The sequence below is a fragment of the Electrona antarctica genome (assembly GCF_951216825.1).
Source record: "Electrona antarctica genome assembly, chromosome: 4".
NCBI classification, from domain to species: domain Eukaryota; kingdom Metazoa; phylum Chordata; class Actinopteri; order Myctophiformes; family Myctophidae; genus Electrona; species Electrona antarctica.
Genome location: NC_136809.1, coordinates 869,521 through 889,996, shown reverse-complemented (window position 1 = coordinate 889,996; position 20,476 = coordinate 869,521). Strand labels below are relative to the sequence as shown.

The window sequence follows — 20,476 nt, the reverse complement described above, 5'->3', positions numbered from 1 at the left end:
ATTCTACTGTAATAATAAAAAATCACACCCCTGTGAAGTGAGCGGTGCAACTCTACTTCTCTACTTATTCACTACAGCTCGCTATATACGGACTGAGACAGAAAGTCATGTAAACCTTTTATTTACAGTTTGGTCTGTAAACTTCTACTGTAATAATAAAAATCACACCCCTGTGAAGTGAGCGGTGCAACTGTTCTCTACAGTTGCGCGGTGCAACTGTAGAGAGCGAGCTGTATTGAATAAGCAGAGAACAGAATATGGGACAGAGTTGCACCACTCACTTCACAGGGGTGTGATTTTTATTATTACTACAGTAGAAGTTTTTGAGTGGTGTAAACCACTCCTACAACTGGCTTTTGTGTGCAGAAAAAAATGAGCATGGTTGCTATGTTCAAAATAATTTCTGACGTAATTAAATCACACCCGGGTGAACTGGATGACCGTAGCAACCATGGTCATTTTCTCTGCACAGAAAAAGCCAGTTGTGAAATCACATCCGGGTGTGATTTCATTACGTCAGATCAGAGCTGATCAGGCTACATAATACCTTACCTTATTTCATTACGTCAGACATTACGTCAGACCACAGCTGATCATGCTATATAAAACCTTACACCACTCAGTTCACACGGGTGTGATTTTTTTTCTTATGAAAGCAGAGAGTCTTCTGTTTCATACGGTATATAGTATTTATATGTCACAATAGGCCTTATTTTGTGAATCTTGAGTTCGGGTCCATGTCTTCTCTGCAGTTATATCTGGTGGGCGCAATGTGCATCCAGTAACCAATTGATGACAAACTGTACATGGGATCAATGTTTACTCTTTTCCTCGTAAAAGTACACATTCAGGGCTTTCATTCGGTGTATAGGATGTATAGCATATTTATTGTGTTTATTTTTATATCTGCCTGTCAATGTCTGACTCTGCTTTCTTAGATGAGGATGATGATGATTATCGCCTCGCCTCGCCTAATCTATCTCACTGCTTTCATTGTCTTGATCGCAGTAACATTGGGGGGGGGGGGGGGGGGGGTCATGGGCACATTGGGCAGCAAAAGTCTTGATCCGTACGGCTATAAAAAGTCCCATTCCACCGTTCGGTTCAGAACTATAGTATAACGGTGAGACGCGTTGTCATCATCAGCTGATTTTGTTTTTCAAGCTAGTATAGGGGAACATGCCTGGCATGCAGCTTGGGAGCGATGGAAGAAAAAAAAAGCTTCACCGGGAGTGTCCAGAGAGGTGCTAAGCCCGGCTGTGATGTCGACGACAAGGAAAAAATGACTTCCACAGATCACAACACCACGGTTTAGGACGCGGAAAAGTTCGTTATACATTACACCCGGGTCGATTACGTCCCCGACGCGTTCATTGCGGTCTTATCACTACAATTATAATGAATAAAAAAGCGTTACAATCACACGTCCGAGCGATCTCCGATTATGATGGCTCTGCATGGCGATACGTGATCCACCAACGGAACACTGTCTGTTGTCGTGGCGGCCCCTCGATACTGTGTTTCGTTTGTTAGTTCGTAGTATTGTAGGCTCGGGGATCGTTTGGTCGCTACAGTATGAAGAAGGAAACATGAAATGAAATGAAATGAAATCTATATTTACCCATGGTATCTGGGCTAAGCTCAATAACTTGTTTCCAGCCAGGCCCTGCTCATAGAACACATTTCATCGTAGTGGTTCAATGCCTTGTTCAAGGGCACTTCAGCGGTGGTAATTTTAACGTGTCGGACGGCTGATTCGAACTAGGAACCTTCCGGTATCAAGACCGCGCCGCTATCCGTTCGGCCACCGCTGCATCTGTCCATGTGTGTTGCAGACGTTATGCAATGCCGATCCGGTGCAGATCATGTGTTTAGGCAGCGTAACAGCTTTCCGTTCATCATGTTTTTTTCCGAGAGACAGAGCCCCCATCTCGCAAGGCCCTCCTCCTGCAGGAGAAACAGGAGGGGAGGGGGGAATCGAGTATTATAGTGTTGGGTGAAATGTCTGAGGTGGAGGAAAGCCTGGTGAGGCGAGGTTAGGTGAAATTTGATTCTTTTCACACACCGACTAGATCATGGCATGGGAGCGTCCATTTTACACTGGCTTCTACACGTAAAGCGGCCCGCCCTCCTGTTTTCAGGAGGGGAGGGTTTTTTTTTTCTGATCACGTGAGCGGGACTAAGCAGCAATGACAGGGGGATGGTTCTTCATTGTCCGGGTGGGTAAAAAGATGAATGAAAGAATGCAATAAAAAAGTGATTAGAACGTATGGATACGTGGTTAGCGTTCGCTGTGTTAAGCGACGTCACTGCCTTTACGAGGCTACGAGCGCCGACTTTGAAGAGTGGAATTCTCAATATACATCCCGATCCCGACTGACTTTGTTATTCATGTCTATATTTTGAACATGTCACAGGCTTACTATATATGTTCTACCTACCGCGGAGCTCCGACGGTGTGTTTTACCGCTGTCAACTTGTTGTATAATTAACTTTGCTGAATAGTTGCATGGGAAAATAACCCAGCTAAATGGAGGACTACCTAGTGAATTCTCCAGATGAGTATTAATAATAGTCTTGCAAGATGCTGTTTAGATCATTTTCAACAAATACAAGCATATAAAACGAAATACAACAAATATATCTGGGTATTGAAAACCTCAAGGGATGCAACCGTGACGTATATACCGTGCGACCACTTTGACTTGAGATTTACAATGCTAGCACTTTTCACAAACTGATGGAGTATATTATAGTACATTGTAGGATGTATATTGAGATGGCAGGTATGTGACATTGAAAAGGACAAATCAAACATATGGGACACTTTGTTAGAACACAAAAAAAATCGCTATAGCCTCAGTAATGAACCAGTGAAATTAGGGTATTTCATGATGCCTCTCATAGGGATTGCATTGGCAGCTGCAGTACACTGCTGAAACGGACCAGAAGGGGGCGCTGCAGTACACCGTTGAAACGGACCAGAAGTGGGGCCGCTGTCTCATTTGGGGGCGTGACATTTGTAGTCCCCGTGTGTCTCTATAGCAGTTAAAAACAAACTGATCAACCAATAGGAGACAGCTCCATTCCTGATCAACCAATAGGAGACAGCTTCATCCTGATCAACCAATAGGAGACAGCTCCATCCTGATCAACCAATAGGAGACAGCTCCAGACAGACAGCGCACACACCTTTTTGTTTTTTTTATCATTTAATTAATATTCAAAGTGTTCTACAGAATGACATCATCATCATCATCATCATCATTACTGCAGTGTTTAACCCATTCATGGCAGGAACCCCTTTTGGTGTTTTAAGCATTATGTTATGCTTTAGCTATTGAAAAATAGCAGATCTACAAGCTCATAGCACGGCACCGAGCTTGTAGGTCTGTTATTTTTTTTTTTAAATGTGAAAATCTTTGCTTCTGGGGGTGGGGGGGGGGGGGGGGGGGGACAACATATTTTCAGATGGGGGTCGGCGGCCAATTACAGTTACACTTCTTTGGGGTCCTCTTGACATGAAAATATTGAGAACCACTGATATAGAAACATTTTTTTATTTTTTATTTTTAAGTCAGGCCTAAACGGGTTAATACATAATTAAATAAACACATTATTGTGTTATTTATGTATTATGGAGCATCAGTTAACCCCTCGCTCACCTGAAATACATCATGGAATCATTCAATCAATTCATAAATGCATCAATAAATACATTAATGTAACTATGAGTGTAACACATGGAACCAAATGGACCCCTAAGCACAATAATAATAATACAAATATTAATAATTAATAATTAATAATTAATAATTAATAATTAATAATTAATAATTAATAAATAAATACAATACAAAATAAATAATAATTTTGGCGGTGAAGGCAGTTTAAAAATAGTTACATTTGATGGTTATTATTGGACTAGTAGTTTAATTAGTGGAGCGTAACGTACACTCATTATAATAATGTAAATTAATAATCTCTATGGATATTAATATGTGTGGAGCGTCATCATGCTAACTGTTGCTACTAGTGCTCCCTCTACGGGTCAGGCATGGCATTGCAGCGTCGTTGCAGAGGCACAGAGAGAGAGAGAGAGAGACAGAGACAGAGACAGAGAGAGACAGAGACAGAGAGAGAGAGAGAGAGAGAGAGAGAGAGAGAGCACTCTGAGTTGCTGCTGTCATCTACTTCCTGCTTCCTGTTGACTCGTAGACGTCCCGGCCAATCACAGAGCTCGGTCAGCCACACATGGTCATGTAGAGCCACTGTAGACACAACACCAAATATGGTCATGTAGAGGAGTGGTCCCCAAACCGTTCAGCCTCAGGGGTCCTTGAGGGAGTTCCAGGGGGTCCGGGGACCCCCAGTGGTCCTCAAGGGAGTTCCAGGGGGTCCGGGGACCCCCATGGGTCCTCGAGGGAGTTCCAGGGGTCCGGGGACCCCCAGGGGTCCTCGAGGGAGTTCCAGGGGGTCCGGTGAACCCCATGGGGTCCTCGAGGGAGTTCCAGGGGTCCGGGGACCCCCTGGGGTCCTTGAGGGAGTTCCAGGGGGTCCCCAGCTAAATGATAGTTAGGAACCAAATGGACCCTTATGGGTCTGTAACTCTGAGAGTGTAACACATGGAACCAAATGGACCCTTATGGGTCTGTAACTCTGAGAGTGTAACACATGGAACCAAATGGACCCTTATGGGTCTGTAACTCTGAGAGTGTAACACATGGAACCAAATGGACCCTTATGGGTCTGTAACTCTGAGAGTGTAACACATGGAACCAAATGGACCCTTATGGGTCTGTAACTCTGAGAGTGTAACACATGGAACCAAATGGACCCTTATGGGTCTGTAACACTGAGAGTGTAACACATGGAACCAAATGGACCCTTACGGGTCTGTAACTCTGAGAGTGTAACACATGGAACCAAATGGACCCTTATGGGTCTGTAACACTGAGAGTGTAACACATGGAACCAAATGGACCCTTACGGGTCTGTAACTCTGAGAGTGTAACACATGGAACCAAATGGACCCTTACGGGTCTGTAACTCTGAGAGTGTAACACATGGAACCAAATGGACCCTTACGGGTCTGTAACTCTGAGAGTGTAACACATGGAACCAAATGGACCCTTACGGGTCTGTAACTCTGAGAGTGTAACACATGGAACCAAATGGACCCTTACGGGTCTGTAACTCTGAGAGTGTAACACAAGGTATCAGTCAACAGGCCCGTCTAGAGTTTAAATGGACAGGTATCAGTCAACAGGCCCGTCTAGAGTTTAAATGGACAGGTATCAGTCAACAGGCCCGTCTAGAGTTTAAATGGACAGGTATCAGTCAACAGGCCCGTCTAGAGTTTAATGGACAGGTATCAGTCAACAGGCCCGTCTAGAGTTTAAATGGACAGGTATCAGTCAACAGGCCCGTCTAGAGTTTAAATGGACAGGTATCAGTCAACAGGCCCGTCTAGAGTTTAATGGACAGGTATCAGTCAACAGGCCCGTCTAGAGTTTAATGGACAGGTATCAGTCAACAGGACCGTCTAGAGTTTAAATGGACAGGTATCAGTCAAAAGGGAGACATCGAAGAGGAAGGATGGATGGGGAAGGATCAACATATGGAATGTCAGAACAGGTCAGCTCTATATATGGAGATCTAAGGGTTTGAGGTCAGATGTAGAGTTGCTGGCCAATATTGATGACATCAGGGATCTCCATATATGGGCTTAATATTGATAACATCTGTGATCTCATGGGGCAGCGGTGGTGTGTGTGTGCGTGCGCATGCGTGTGCGTATGTACGTACGTGCGTGCGCGCGTGTGTGTACCTCAGTGATGTTAAGTTGTGCCGTCCCATTTTTCTCCCGATCTAACTGTTGAAATGCCTCTGAAAAAAACACAACGAAACAACATACATCAGTCTAGAATCCAACAACATACATGTACCCTGAATCAGCCTAGAATCCAACATACATGTACCCTGAATCAGCCTAGAATCCAACATACATGTACCCTGAATCAGCCTAGAATCCAACATACATGTACCCTGAATCAGCCTAGAATCCAACATACATGTACCCTGAATCAGCCTAGAATCCAACATACATGTACCCTGAATCAGCCTAGAATCCAACATACATGTACCCTGAATCAGCCTAGAATCCAACATACATGTACCCTGAATCAGCCTAGAATCCAACATATACGTACCCTGAATCAGCCTAGAATCCAACATACATGTACCCTGAATCAGCCTAGAATCCAACATACATGTACCCTGAATCAGCCTAGAATCCAACATACATGTACCCTGAATCAGCCTAGAATCCAACATACATGTACCCTGAATCAGCCTAGAATCCAACATACATGTACCCTGAATCAGTCTAGAATCCAACATACATGTACCCTGAATCAGCCTAGAATCCAACATACATGTACCCTGAATCAGTCTAGAATCCAACATACATGTACCCTGAATCAGCCTAGAATCCAACATACATGTACCCTGAATCAGTCTAGAATCCAACATACATGTACCCTGAATCAGCCTAGAATCCAACATACATGTACCCTGAATCAGTCTAGAATCCAACATACATGTACCCTGAATCAGTCTAGAATCCAACATACATGTACCCTGAATCAGCCTAGAATCCAACATACATGTACCCTGAATCAGCCTAGAATCCAACATACATGTACCCTGAATCAGTCTAGAATCCAACATACATGTACCCTGAATCAGCCTAGAATCCAACATACATGTACCCTGAATCAGTCTAGAATCCAACATACATGTACCCTGAATCAGCCTAGAATCCAACATACATGTACCCTGAATCAGTCTAGAATCCAACATACATGTACCCTGAATCAGCCTAGAATCCAACATACATGTACCCTGAATCAGTCTAGAATCCAACATACATGTACCCTGAATCAGCCTAGAATCCAACATACATGTACCCTGAATCAGTCTAGAATCCAACATACATGTACCCTGAATCAGCCTAGAATCCAACATACATGTACCCTGAATCAGCCTAGAATCCAACATACATGTACCCTGAATCAGTCTAGAATCCAACATACATGTACCCTGAATCAGCCTAGAATCCAACATACATGTACCCTGAATCAGTCTAGAATCCAACATACATGTACCCTGAATCAGCCTAGAATCCAACATACATGTACCCTGAATCAGTCTAGAATCCAACATACATGTACCCTGAATCAGCCTAGAATCCAACATACATGTACCCTGAATCAGTCTAGAATCCAACATACATGTACCCTGAATCAGTCTAGAATCCAACATACATGTACCCTGAATCAGTCTAGAATCCAACATACATGTACCCTGAATCAGCCTAGTACAGGTAATTAACGAGTATCTAACTAGTACCAGTAATTAACCAGTAATTAACTAGTAACTAGTACCAGTAATTAACCAGTAATACACCTGTACTTACTGAACATGGCCTCCAGTTTCACCAGGCAGCAGGTGAAGTTGTCAAAGTCGATGGTTTCTCCGTCAGCATATCTGGCAACCAGCATCTGGTACAGTCTGTTGTTGAGCTTAAACCCTGAAAAACACACACATATCTGGCAACCAGCATCTGGTACAGTCTGTTGTTGAGCTTAAACCCTGAAAAACACACACATATCTGGCAACCAGCATCTGGTACAGTCTGTTGTTGAGCTTAAACCCTGAAAAACACACACATATCTGGCAACCAGCATCCATACATCCTGAAAAGCCCACATATCTGGCAACCAGCATCCATACATTCTGAAAACGCGCACACGCGCGCACGCACACGCGCGCACGCACACACTCACACACACACGCACACACACACAACACACACACACACACACACGCACGCTTACCAGCGTTCTCCAGAGCCAGTCTCATCTCGTAGGAACTCATACATCCAGATTTATCCAGATCGTACTCCCTGAAAACTCCCTAGAAGTAACGGAGTACATTTACTCTGATTACTACTCATACAGACACAGAGTTAATGGATTTACTCTGATTGCTACTCATACAGACACAGTAAGTAGGAGTACATTTACTCTGATTACTACTCATACAGACAAAGTAAGTAGGAGTACATTTACTCTGATTACTACTCATACAGACACAGGGGCAACTCACACGGTCGCAACAGATTGATGTATGCTTGTTGTATGAGATGTATAGCTGATGCAAGCTCGCAATGCATTTCCAATGGGAGTCACATGGTTTGACACAACATTTGTGTTGTATGAGGGGGGGGGGGGGGGGGGACAATTTGAGTAAAACGTGTAGAAACTGCTCATAAAAATATTAGTTGTGTATTTGTTCTGCTGTGACGTGTATTTCATACAGGTTATTAGTGTGGTTGCCTATGGGCAACCATACTATTGTTCCCCTTAGCTTTTCTTTTTCTTCCATTATTATAGATAAACTTTATTTTGGCCCACTACTCCTCCCACAGAACGTACCCGTTAGGGTTAGGGTTAACGTACCCGTTCTACTACTCCTCCCACAGAACGTACCCGTTAGGGTTAGGGTTAACGTACCCGTTAGGGTTAGGGTTAGGGTTAACGTACCCGTTCTACTACTCCTCCCACAGAACGTACCCGTTAGGGTTAGGGTTAGGGTTAACGTACCCGTTAGGGTTAGGGTTAGGGTTAACGTACCCGTTCTACTACTCCTCCCACAGTTGTTTTTGCAACGAACGACACGTTCGTTGCAAAAACATGATTTCGGGGGGAAAACCCCCTCCGAATGACTTACACATGATCACGAGGGTGACTTGACATTGTCATTGGCTAGCAAAATCCCGGGAGGGGCCTATATCAGCGAGTGAGGCAACCACACTTTGCAATTTTCCAGAATTGCTTCTTTCAAGTTTTACATTGTTCTGCATATTTACATTGAATGTGGGCATGTGTGTGTGTGTGGGTGAGTGCGTGCGTGCGTGCGTGTGCGTGCGTGCGTGCTCGTGTGCGTTGCGTGCGTGCGTTGTGTGCATTGCGTGTGTGCGTGCTGTGTGTGCGTGCGTGTGCGTGCGTGTGTGTGCGTGCGTTGTGTGCATTGCGTGTGTGCGTGCTGTGTGTGCGTGCGGTGTGTGCGTGCTGTGTGTGCGTGCTGTGTGTGCGTGCTGTGTGTGTGTGTGTGCGTGCTGTGCGTGCTGTGTGTGCGTGCTGTGCGTGCTGTGTGTGCGTGCTGTGCGTGCTGTGCGTGCGTGCTGTGCGTGCTGTGTGTGCGTGCTGTGCGTGCGTGCTGTGTGTGTGTGTGTGCGTGCTGTGCGTGCTGTGTGTGCGTGCTGTGCGTGCTGTGTGTGCGTGCTGTGTGTGCGTGCTGTGCGTGCTGTGCGTGCGTGCTGTGCGTGCTGTGTGTGCGTGCTGTGTGTGTGTGTGCGTGCTGTGCGTGCTGTGTGTGCGTGCTGTGCGTGCTGTGCGTGCGTGCTGTGCGTGCTGTGTGTGCGTGCTGTGCGTGCGTGCTGTGTGTGTGTGTGCGTGCTGTGCGTGCGTGCTGTGTGTGTGCGTGCTGTGTGTGCGTGCTGTGTGTGTGCGTGCTGTGTGTGCGTGCTGTGTGTGTGCGTGCTGTGTGTGCGTGCTGTGTGTGTGCGTGCTGTGTGTGCGTGCTGTGTGTGCGTGCTGTGTGTGTGCGTGCTGTGCGTGCTGTGCGTGCTGTGTGTGCGTGCTGTGCGTGCTGTGTGTGCGTGCTGTGCGTGCTGTGCGTGCTGTGCGTGCTGTGCGTGCTGTGTGTGTGTGCGTGCTGTGCGTGCTGTGTGTGTGTGCGTGCGTGCTGTGCGTGCTGTGTGTGCGTGCTGTGCGTGCTGTGTGTGCGTGCTGTGCGTGCTGTGCGTGCGTGCTGTGCGTGCTGTGTGTGCGTGCTGTGCGTGCGTGCTGTGTGTGTGTGTGTGCGTGCTGTGCGTGCGTGCTGTGTGTGTGTGTGTGCGTGCTGTGCGTGCGTGCTGTGTGTGTGTGTGTGCGTGCTGTGCGTGCGTGCTGTGCGTGCTGTGTGTGCGTGCTGTGCGTGCGTGCTGTGTGTGTGTGTCTCACCAGCCACTTCCTGATTTTATTCCACAGAACCTGAAACTCAATCAATCCCAGCCTCGCACTGCCGTCTTTCTAACACACACTGTTAAAGAAATAACACACTGTGTCGTCATCATCATGACATCATCATCATGACATCATCATCATCATCATGACATCATCATCATGACATCATCATCATCATCATGACATCATCATCATGACATCATCATCATCATCATCATGACATCATCATCATGACATCATCATCATCATCATGACATCATCATCATCATCATGACATCATCATCATCATCATCATATCATCATGACATCATCATCATCATCATGACATCATCATCATGACATCATCATCATCATCATGACATCATCATCATGACATCATCATCATCATCATCATGACATCATCATCATGACATCATCATCATCATCATGACATCATCATCATCATCATGACATCATCATCATCATCATATCATCATCATCATGACATCATCATCATCATCATGACATCATCATCATCATGACATCATCATCATCATCATCATGACATCATCATCATCATGACATCATCATCATCATGACATCATCATCATCATCATCATGACATCATCATCATCATGACATCATCATCATCATGACATCATCATCATCATCATGACATCATCATCATCATCATCATGACATCATCATCATCATGACATCATCATCATCATCATGACATCATCATCATGACATCATCATCATGACATCATCATCATCATGACATCATCATCATCATATCATCATGACATCATCATCATCATCATGACATCATCATCATGACATCATCATCATCATGACATCATCATCATCATCATCACTGTGTCATCATCATCATCATCATCATGACATCATCATCATGACATCATCATCATGACATCATCATCATCATGACATCATCATCATCATGACATCATCATCATCATATCATCATGACATCATCATCATCATCATGACATCATCATCATGACATCATCATCATCATGACATCATCATCATCATCATCATGACATCATCATCATCATGACATCATCATCATCATCATGACATCATCATCATGACATCATCATCATCATGACATCATCATCATCATCATCATCATGACATCATCATCATCATGACATCATCATCATCATATCATCATGACATCATCATCATCATCATGACATCATCATCATGACATCATCATCATCATGACATCATCACTGTGTCATCATCATCATCATGACATCATCATCATCATCATCATCATGACATCATCATCATCATCATCATGACATCATCATCATCATCATGACATCATCATCATCATGACATCATCATCATCATGACATCATCATCATCATATCATCATGACATCATCATCATCATCATGACATCATCATCATGACATCATCATCATCATGACATCATCACTGTGTCATCATCATCATCATCATCATGACATCATCATCATCATCATCATCATGACATCATCATCATCATCATGACATCATCATCATGACATCATCATCATCATGACATCATCATCATCATCATCATCACTGTGTCATCATCATCATCATGACATCATCATCATGACATCATCATCATCATCATGACATCATCATCATCATGACATCATCATCATCATGACATCATCATCATCATCATCATCACTGTGTCATCATCATCATCATCATCATGACATCATCATCATCATGACATCATCATCATCATATCATCATGACATCATCATCATCATGACATCATCATCATGACATCATCATCGTCATGACATCATCACTGTGTCATCATCATCATCATCATCATCATGACATCATCATCATCATCATCATCATGACATCATCATCATGACATTATCATCATCATGACATCATCATCATCATGACATCATCACTGTGTCATCATCATCATCATCATCATGACATCATCATCATCATCATCATGACATCATCATCATCATATCATCATGACATCATCATCATGACATCATCATCATCATGACATCATCATCATCATGACATCACTGTGTCATCATCATCATCATCACCATCATCATCATCACCATCATCATCATCATCATCATCATCATCATGGGTTCAGTGTCTTGCCCAAGGACATTTCGACAGGAGGAGCCGGGATACGAACCGCCGACCCATGGATCATTGGACGACCTGCTCTACCTCTTGAGCCACAGTCCCTAGCGATGACATCAGTGAACCACAGTTTTCTACCTCTGGTCTGCTTTGAGGCAGGATTATATTATATTATATACTTCTATATATATATACTGATATACTATATATTATATACTTCTCGGGACTCCAGAGAAGTCCGTCATGGTACTTAGTACGGTCAGGTGCCCCGAGACGGAGATTGATTAATCTCCGTCAAGTTAGTGATATCAAAACCGGTCGCATCGTTCCACAGCCTAGAGGCGCTTGTTGCGGAAATCCTCGGTGTTGCACAACAGTGACACGTCATCGAAAATGTTCCCTGCCTGTTTAGCCGACGACAACGAAAATCTTAAAACGTTAATAACTGGATCTAAATCATCCCGCCTAATTATAAAAAAAGGTTATGTGTTAGACGGCCCTCCGCAGTCTAGTCGCTAGACGCGTTACCTCCCGTTGTTGTCGATCGCATCGATAGTGTTGTGGCTATTGTTAGCTGCTATACACACATTCACAACAACATCCGGTCCGTCAGTAAAAGTGCTCCGGGCGCTATAAACGATGGGCACATTTTATTAATGGATTAAATATATAAACGATGGGCACATTTTATTAATGGATTGAAGAAATACACACTGTGAACTACACACTTAACGGGTTTATTGCCGAAGACGTATATGGCCGAGTTATATCTAACTCTGTACAGGTAGCCACAGACGTCGAGATGGCTTTTGATTTATTCGCATGTTATCCAGAGTTTAAAAAAACATATTCACCAGCTTTTACTTTTCACACTGTTGTGAAGAAAAGAGAGTTGAGCCAGAAGGAAAAGCTCTCTGTCTACCGAGAGATCTTCCTTCCTAGTCTTATATGGTCATGAAGTGTTCCTATTCTATTATGGTCATGAAGGGTTCCTACTCTATATATGGTCATGAAGGGTTCCTACTCTATATATGGTCATGAAGGGTTCCTACTCTACGCATATGACGTCAGGTATAACTGGTATAACTAGCTCTCAATGATGACGTAATAAAGATGTGGATTAAAGGACCCAATGCCAGGGTGTAATTGGTTTTCGATGGTGACGTAATGACAATATGTTTTAGTGTCGGGAGGATTAAAGGTAATGCCCCTATGTATACATGTATGTAATCTGACACCACTGCCATATCAAGCACAAGTAGTCATTACGTCATACGCTGGCACGGCGCATACGCATCAAACGGCGACATACTGGACAAAAACTATTACTTGCGCGCTCTGCTTGCGCAAGTAATAAGGGTAATAAGGATACGTCCATCAGGCTGACCATGATGTAATATAAGTAATAAGTAATCAGAGTAATAAGGATACATCCATCAGGCTGACCATGATGTAATATAAGTAATAAGTAATCAGAGTAATAAGGATACATCCATCAGGCTGACCATGATGTAATATAAGTAATAAGTAATCAGAGTAATAAGGATACATCCATCAGGCTGACCATGGCTCTGCAGGACTCCATGCTGAAACCATCCGTCTGCAGATCTCTGTCTGTAATAGTAAGTGCATCAGAAATACTTATTAGTACATCAGAAATACTTATTAGTACATCAGAAATACATTATAACATAGTAAATAGTATGTAGTTCTCCCTAACATATTTGTTGTCATGTCATGGTTGTGCTGGCATTCAAAGCAACCAAAGGTATGGCTCCCCCATATCTTCAAAGTATGATCGAACCCTACAAACCCTTCCGAGCGCTCAGATCAGCCGACGCAGGGAAGCTGGAAGTAACTTCAATAAAAACGCCGGGACAACGCTCCACACGTCCCAAACTCTTCTCCCTTCTGTAAAACACCCGGGACAACGCTCCACACGTCCCAGACTCTTCTCCCTTCTCTAAAACACCCTGGACAACGCTCCACACGTCCCAGACTCTTCTCCCTTCTCTGAAACACCCTGGACAACGCTCCACGCGTCCCAGACTCTTCTCCCTTCTCTGAAACACCCTGGACACCGCTTCGCGCGTCCCAGACTCTTCTCCCTTCTCTAAAACACCCTGGACAACGCTTCACACGTCCCAGACTCTTCTCCCTTCTCTAAAACACCCTGGACAACGCTCCACGCTTCCCAGACTCTTCTCCCTTCTCTAAAACACCCTGGACAACGCTCCACGCGTCCCAGACTCTTCTCCCTTTTCTAAAACACCCTGGACAATGCGCCACACGTCCCAAAAAGATTATCAAAAGGGCCTGTTGGGCCCAGGCCCAGGGGCCTCTGAGCTAGGGGGGCCCCTGAGCTTCAGCCTCCGCATGGCCGCGTTGCTATCAAATGGAGGCTCAATAGAATTAACCTGGGGGACCACCACCCTGACTATAGAATCAACCTGGGGACCCCCACCCTGACTATAGAATCAACCTGGGGACCACCACCCTGACTATAGAATGAACCTGGGGACCACCACCCTGACTATAGAATCAACCTGGGGACCACCACCCTGACTATAGAATGAACCTGGGGACCACCACCCTGACTATAGAATCAACCTGCTCAGAATGGAAAGAATGCATATCAAGTCAATGTTTAAATAATATTTATACAGTTGATGTGTTAAGGTGAACAGAACTCACGTTTGGTCACGACTCTGTTGAGAACCGTCCTTAACTCTCTGACACTGATCTCCATGTCCTGAGAGACAGACAGACAGACAGACAGACAGACAGACTTAGGGCCTGAGCACTGCACAGTAGTGCGAAGCCCTATTGAAATCGCATTGATTATTAAGGGACGAACCAGTCCTGAAAGGACTTGGTCCCTTATTGTTTTTGTCTGTTTTTTTCTTCTTATCCTTCCACCAACAAACTTTAAACGTGCATAGCTAATGAACCGTTTGCCCGTCGGCAATGAAACCTCGACACACATATGCGTCTCCTCATGACGAACAAGTTTCGTGGTCTTATTTTTGACCTCTGACCTCTAGATCACCCGCCATTTTGAATTATATGAAAATCAATCAATCTCCTCCCGGGATCTTTGATCAAAATGCATGAAAAGTTCTACACGTTAACTTTGGACCTATACAGACAAGGGAATCTATAGTACTTTTTTAAAGTGAAAAATGGTTTTATGAGTCAATGAAAATGGCTGTTTTGTGAAAATTCTTCTTTTGCCTCTAATACATACATGCAGCGTCATATGCTTATGAAACTTTACAGTATAGTAGAGGGTCATGCCAAATAGTACTGAAACCAGCCTTACTCCAATTGGCCAAAGGGGGGCGCTATGGCAATTTATTTTTAAATGAAACCTTTGAACAGTCATAACTCAGGTCTTGTTTGGCTAAAAGTCATGGCACTTGTTTCCACATGTTCCTTGACTCATGGGGAACACATCTGTCACTTTGACCAGTAAGCTCCGCCCTCAGATATTCCGCTATTTTGAGAAGTTTGAAAATTGCTTAAACCTGATTTTCTGCATGGATCTTTGAGCGATTCGCGTGAAATGTTCTACACACAATCTATGGACCATTATCTGAAATCCCAGTTGAAGATAAGTATGTACGTGAAAACATGAACAGCGAACACACTGTAGTAATGAATAATGGACCAGGACACACATAATTGTCATCACAAACAGTGATTGAATTTGACTGAGGGACTGCCATTGGATTTGAGAAAACAGGCTTGAAAGGTTCACTTCTGTGGTCTGGTCTCTAACATTACACCTAGCTGCATTTATTTCATATTTACATGTCTTCTGTGGACTCTAACATTACACCTAGCTACATGTTTAAGCATTTATTTCATATTTACATGTCTTCTGTGGACTCTAACATTACACCTAGCTACATGTTTAAGCATTTATTTCATATTTACATGTCTTCTGTGGACTCTAACATTACACCTAGCTACACGTTTAAGCATTTATTTCATATTTACATTTCAGCTCTGACATTTATTTCAGACATGCTCTAGTATGTGAAGAGTCTGCCTGTGCTATTAACTCATTTAAAACAAATATATATAGTTTTCCTCCTCTGGTGAAAAGCTGGAGTTTGCGCGATGGCAGTCTCTCAGTCAAATCTGGTCACAGTCGGTAGAGCTACCGCCTTTGGAACACAAGGTCATGGTTTCAAATCTGGCCACAGTAAACTCAGCGTATGACACTGAATACGGATGTGTATATTACAGGAAACTCCCGTTAAACTTTCCAACAAACTCCGGTAAACTCCCGAATTGTACCATCACACCTGTATATTACCGTATATTAACTGTATATTACCGTATATTAACTGTATATTACCGTATATTAACTGTATATTACCGTATATTAACTGTATATTACCGTATATTAACTGTATATTACCGTATATTAACTGTATAATACCGTATATTAACTGTATATTACCGTATATTAACTGTATATTACCGTATATTAACTGTAGATGCTGCTAAACCTGAGGTTTAGGGTAAATCTAGTGCCCATAGTTGCCCGTTAACTCCTCTTTTCACACAGTGAGTCTTCAGGATATATATATATATATATATATATATATATATATATATATATATATATATATATACGTTTAAACGGATATGAATTAGAATATCATGATGATGACATCATGATGATGACATCATCATCATGATGATGACTCACGTCTCCAGAGAGCTGAGCGAACATGGCTCTGAAAGAATCATCGATGTCGCTCTCTGTCACCTCCTGGTGGACAAAACACAACATTACACCTTACCACCTCCTGGTGGTGAAAACAACTTGTGTGTGTGTGTGTGTGTGTGTGTGTGTGTGTGTGTGTGTGTGTGTGTGTGTGTGTGAGTGATCAAAGATCGTCATGGTTACCTCTTCCTCCAGGTTAGCAACGATATCGTCATCTAGTTCCCTGTTACACACACACACACACACACACACACACACACACACACACACACACACACACACACACACACACACACACACACACACACACACACACACACACACACACACACACACACGAGTCAAATATAAATGCTTCCGCCGTGAATTATATCACAATTTATCAATAAATGCTGCCGGACTTTTGTGTTAATAAACCACTCACTGTGTCTCCATTTCAATAATGTTATTATTAACATTAACATAAAGGACCACTTCACCACTTTTCAACTTCTCTTCCTATTATTGGTCCTAACTAATTGTTCATGATAAAATACCACCATTTTTTCCTACTCAGTCTGTGTCTCATAGGAAGGCTGTGGGCAGTTCAGAAACCCGTCCACCAGTGACATCATCGATGGTGAATCCAAGCTAATAGAAACGGCAGGCTTTCTTTTCCTGAAAATTTGCAATGCAAAAGTTGAAGCCATCGTTCTCACGATAATACAAATCTAAATATATTTAAAACAAATCTTGTTTAAAAAAAAATCTGCCTAATGATGATGTCACTGGTGGACGGGTGTCCGAACTGCCCAAAGCCCTCCTATGAGACACAGACTGATTAGGAAAAAATGGTGGTGCTTTATCATGAACATTAGTGAGGACCAATTATATGAAGAGATGTTGAAAAGTGGTGAAGTGGTCCTTTAATGACATTAATAACATTCATAGCTACAGTCGAGTCAGTACTGCTGTATGGGGCCGAGACATGGACCCTCACAGTGGAGTCAGTACTGCTGTATGGGGCCGAGACATGGACCCTCACAGTGGAGTCAGTACTGCTGTATGGGGCCGAGACATGGACCCTCACAGTGGAGTCAGTACTGCCGTATGGGGCCGAGACATGGACCCTCACAGTGGAGTCAGTACTGCCGTATGGGGCCGAGACATGGACCCTCACAGTGGAGTCAGTACTGCCGTATGGGGCCGAGACATGGACCCTCACAGTGGAGTCAGTACTGCCGTATGGGGCCGAGACACGGACCCTCACAGTGGAGTCAGTACTGCCGTATGGGGCCGAGACATGGACCCTCACAGTGGAGTCAGTACTGCCGTATGGGGCCGAGACATGGACCCTCACAGTGGAGTCAGTACTGCCGTATGGGGCCGAGACATGGACCCTCACAGTGGAGTCAGTACTGCTGTATGGGGCCGAGACACGGACCCTCACAGTGGAGTCAGTACTGCCGTATGGGGCCGAGACATGGACCCTCACAGTGGAGTCAGTACTGCCGTATGGGGCCGAGACATGGACCCTCACAGTGGAGTCAGTACTGCCGTATGGGGCCGAGACATGGACCCTCACAGTGGAGTCAGTACTGCCGTATGGGGCCGAGACACGGACCCTCACAGTGGAGTCAGTACTGCCGTATGGGGCCGAGACATGGACCCTCACAGTGGAGTCAGTACTGCTGTATGGGGCCGAGACACGGACCCTCACAGTGGCACGTCAGGCACCCAGAACTAGAGGCTGGCACTGTGTCAGGCACCCAGAACTAGAGGCTGGCACTGTGTCAGGCACCCAGAACTAGAGGCTGGCACTGCGTCAGGCACCCAGAACTAGAGGCTGGCACTGCGCCAGGCACCCAGAACTAGAGGCTGGCACTGCCTCAGGCACCCAGAACTAGAGGCTGGCACTGCGTCAGGCACCCATAACTAGAGGCTGGCACTGCGTCAGGCACCCAGAACTAGAGGCTGGCACTGCGTCAGGCACCCATAACTAGAGGCTGGCACTGCGTCAGGCACCCAGAACTAGAGGCTGGCAGGGCACTGCGTCAGGCACCCAGAACTAGAGGCCAGTAAATGGACCGTATGGGAGCCAACCCAGGGCAAAGCCAGGAGGGGAAAGGAGCATACCACCTATGTAGACGTGCTGCGGCGTGACAGCTTGGCTGACAACACTGCAGAGCTCAAGAACCTGATGTTGGATAGGAGAGTGTGGAGGGCAGCGACCCATTCTGGCGGGAACATCTTTTTGGTGTTTTAAAGCATTATGTTATGCTTTAGCTATTTAAAAATAGCAGCACCGAGTGCCGCGCTACGAGCTTGCAGGTCTGCTATTTTTGAAAGATCTTGAAAATGTGGCTCAAATCTTTTGAATATATTCTCTCAGAGTGAACATTTTTAACTCAAATCTTTGCTTCTGGGGGGGTCCCTGGAACTACATGTTTTCAGATGGGGGTCGGTGGCCAATTACATATCATTTTTGGGGGTCCTTGACATGAAATATTGAGCACCACTGATACAGAAACATGAGGTTTTTTAAAAATAAACCACTCACTGCGCCCCCTGCTGGTTGAGTTAATAACATTAATAAACCAATCACTGCTCCCCCTGCTGGGTGAGTTAATAACAATAAACCAATCACTGCTCCCCCTGCTGGGTGAGTTAATAACATTAATAAACCACCCACTGCTCCCCCTGCTGGTAGAGTTAATAACATTAATAAACCACTAACTGCGCCCCCTGCTGGGTGAGTTAATAACATTAATAAACCACTCACTGCGCCCCCTGCTGGTTGAGTTAATAACATTAATAAACCACTCACTGCTCCCCCTGCTGGTAGAGTTAATAACATTAATAAACCACTCACTGCGCCCCCTGCTGGGTGAGTTAATAACATTAATAAACCACTCACTGCTCCCCCTGCTGGGTGAGTTAATAACATTAATAAACCACTCACTGCTCCCCCTGCTGGGTGAGTTAATAACATTAATAAACCACTCACTGCTCCCCCTGCTGGGTGAGTTAATAACATTAATAAACCAATCACTGCGCCCCCTGCTGGTTGTGTTAATAAACCACTCACTGCGCCCCCTGCTGGTTGAGTTAATAACATTATTAACCAATCACTGCGCCCCCTGCTGGGTGAGTTAATAACAATTATAAACCAATCACTGCGCCCCCTGCTGGTTGAGTTAATAAACCACTCACTGCGCCCCCTGCTGGTTGAGTTAATAACATTAATAAACCAATCACTGCGCCCCCTGCTGGGTGAGTTAATAACATTAATAAACCACTCACTGCGCCCCCTGCTGGGTGAGTTAATAACATTAATAAACCAATCACTGCGCCCCCTGCTGGTTGAGTTAATAACATTAATAAACCAATCACTGCGCCCTCTGCTGGTTGAGTTAATAAAATTAATAAACCACTCACTGCGCCCCCTGCTGGCTGAGTTAATAAACCACTCACTGCGCCTCCTGCTGCTTCTCGGTGAAAACGCGCAGGACGAAGTCCGCCTCCTTGCCGGGTTCAAAGGTCGACGG

At 44.5% G+C, this 20,476-nt stretch overlaps 1 protein-coding gene across 2 annotated transcripts in view; it reads right to left on the bottom strand.

Moving 5' to 3' along the window:
• Positions 1–3,487: 3,487 nt before the first annotated feature.
• The window catches only part of LOC306922266 (calpain-1 catalytic subunit-like), a 68,399-nt gene continuing 51,410 nt past the window's right edge, over positions 3,488–20,476 (bottom strand). For both annotated transcript variants that reach the window (XM_079499718.1, XM_079499719.1), the window contains exons 14-23: positions 20,403–20,476; positions 17,133–17,172; positions 16,932–16,994; positions 14,903–14,960; positions 13,758–13,822; positions 10,071–10,139; positions 7,902–7,980; positions 7,481–7,594; positions 5,831–5,889; positions 3,488–4,271 (exon numbers count right to left, since the gene is read on the bottom strand). The exon at positions 20,403–20,476 is cut by the window's right edge and continues 138 nt beyond it. In XM_079499718.1, the coding sequence (XP_079355844.1) occupies positions 4,245–4,271; positions 5,831–5,889; positions 7,481–7,594; positions 7,902–7,980; positions 10,071–10,139; positions 13,758–13,822; positions 14,903–14,960; positions 16,932–16,994; positions 17,133–17,172; positions 20,403–20,476 (648 nt within the window). In that variant the 3' untranslated portion in view covers positions 3,488–4,244. The remainder of the gene's footprint in view (positions 4,272–5,830; positions 5,890–7,480; positions 7,595–7,901; positions 7,981–10,070; positions 10,140–13,757; positions 13,823–14,902; positions 14,961–16,931; positions 16,995–17,132; positions 17,173–20,402) is intronic.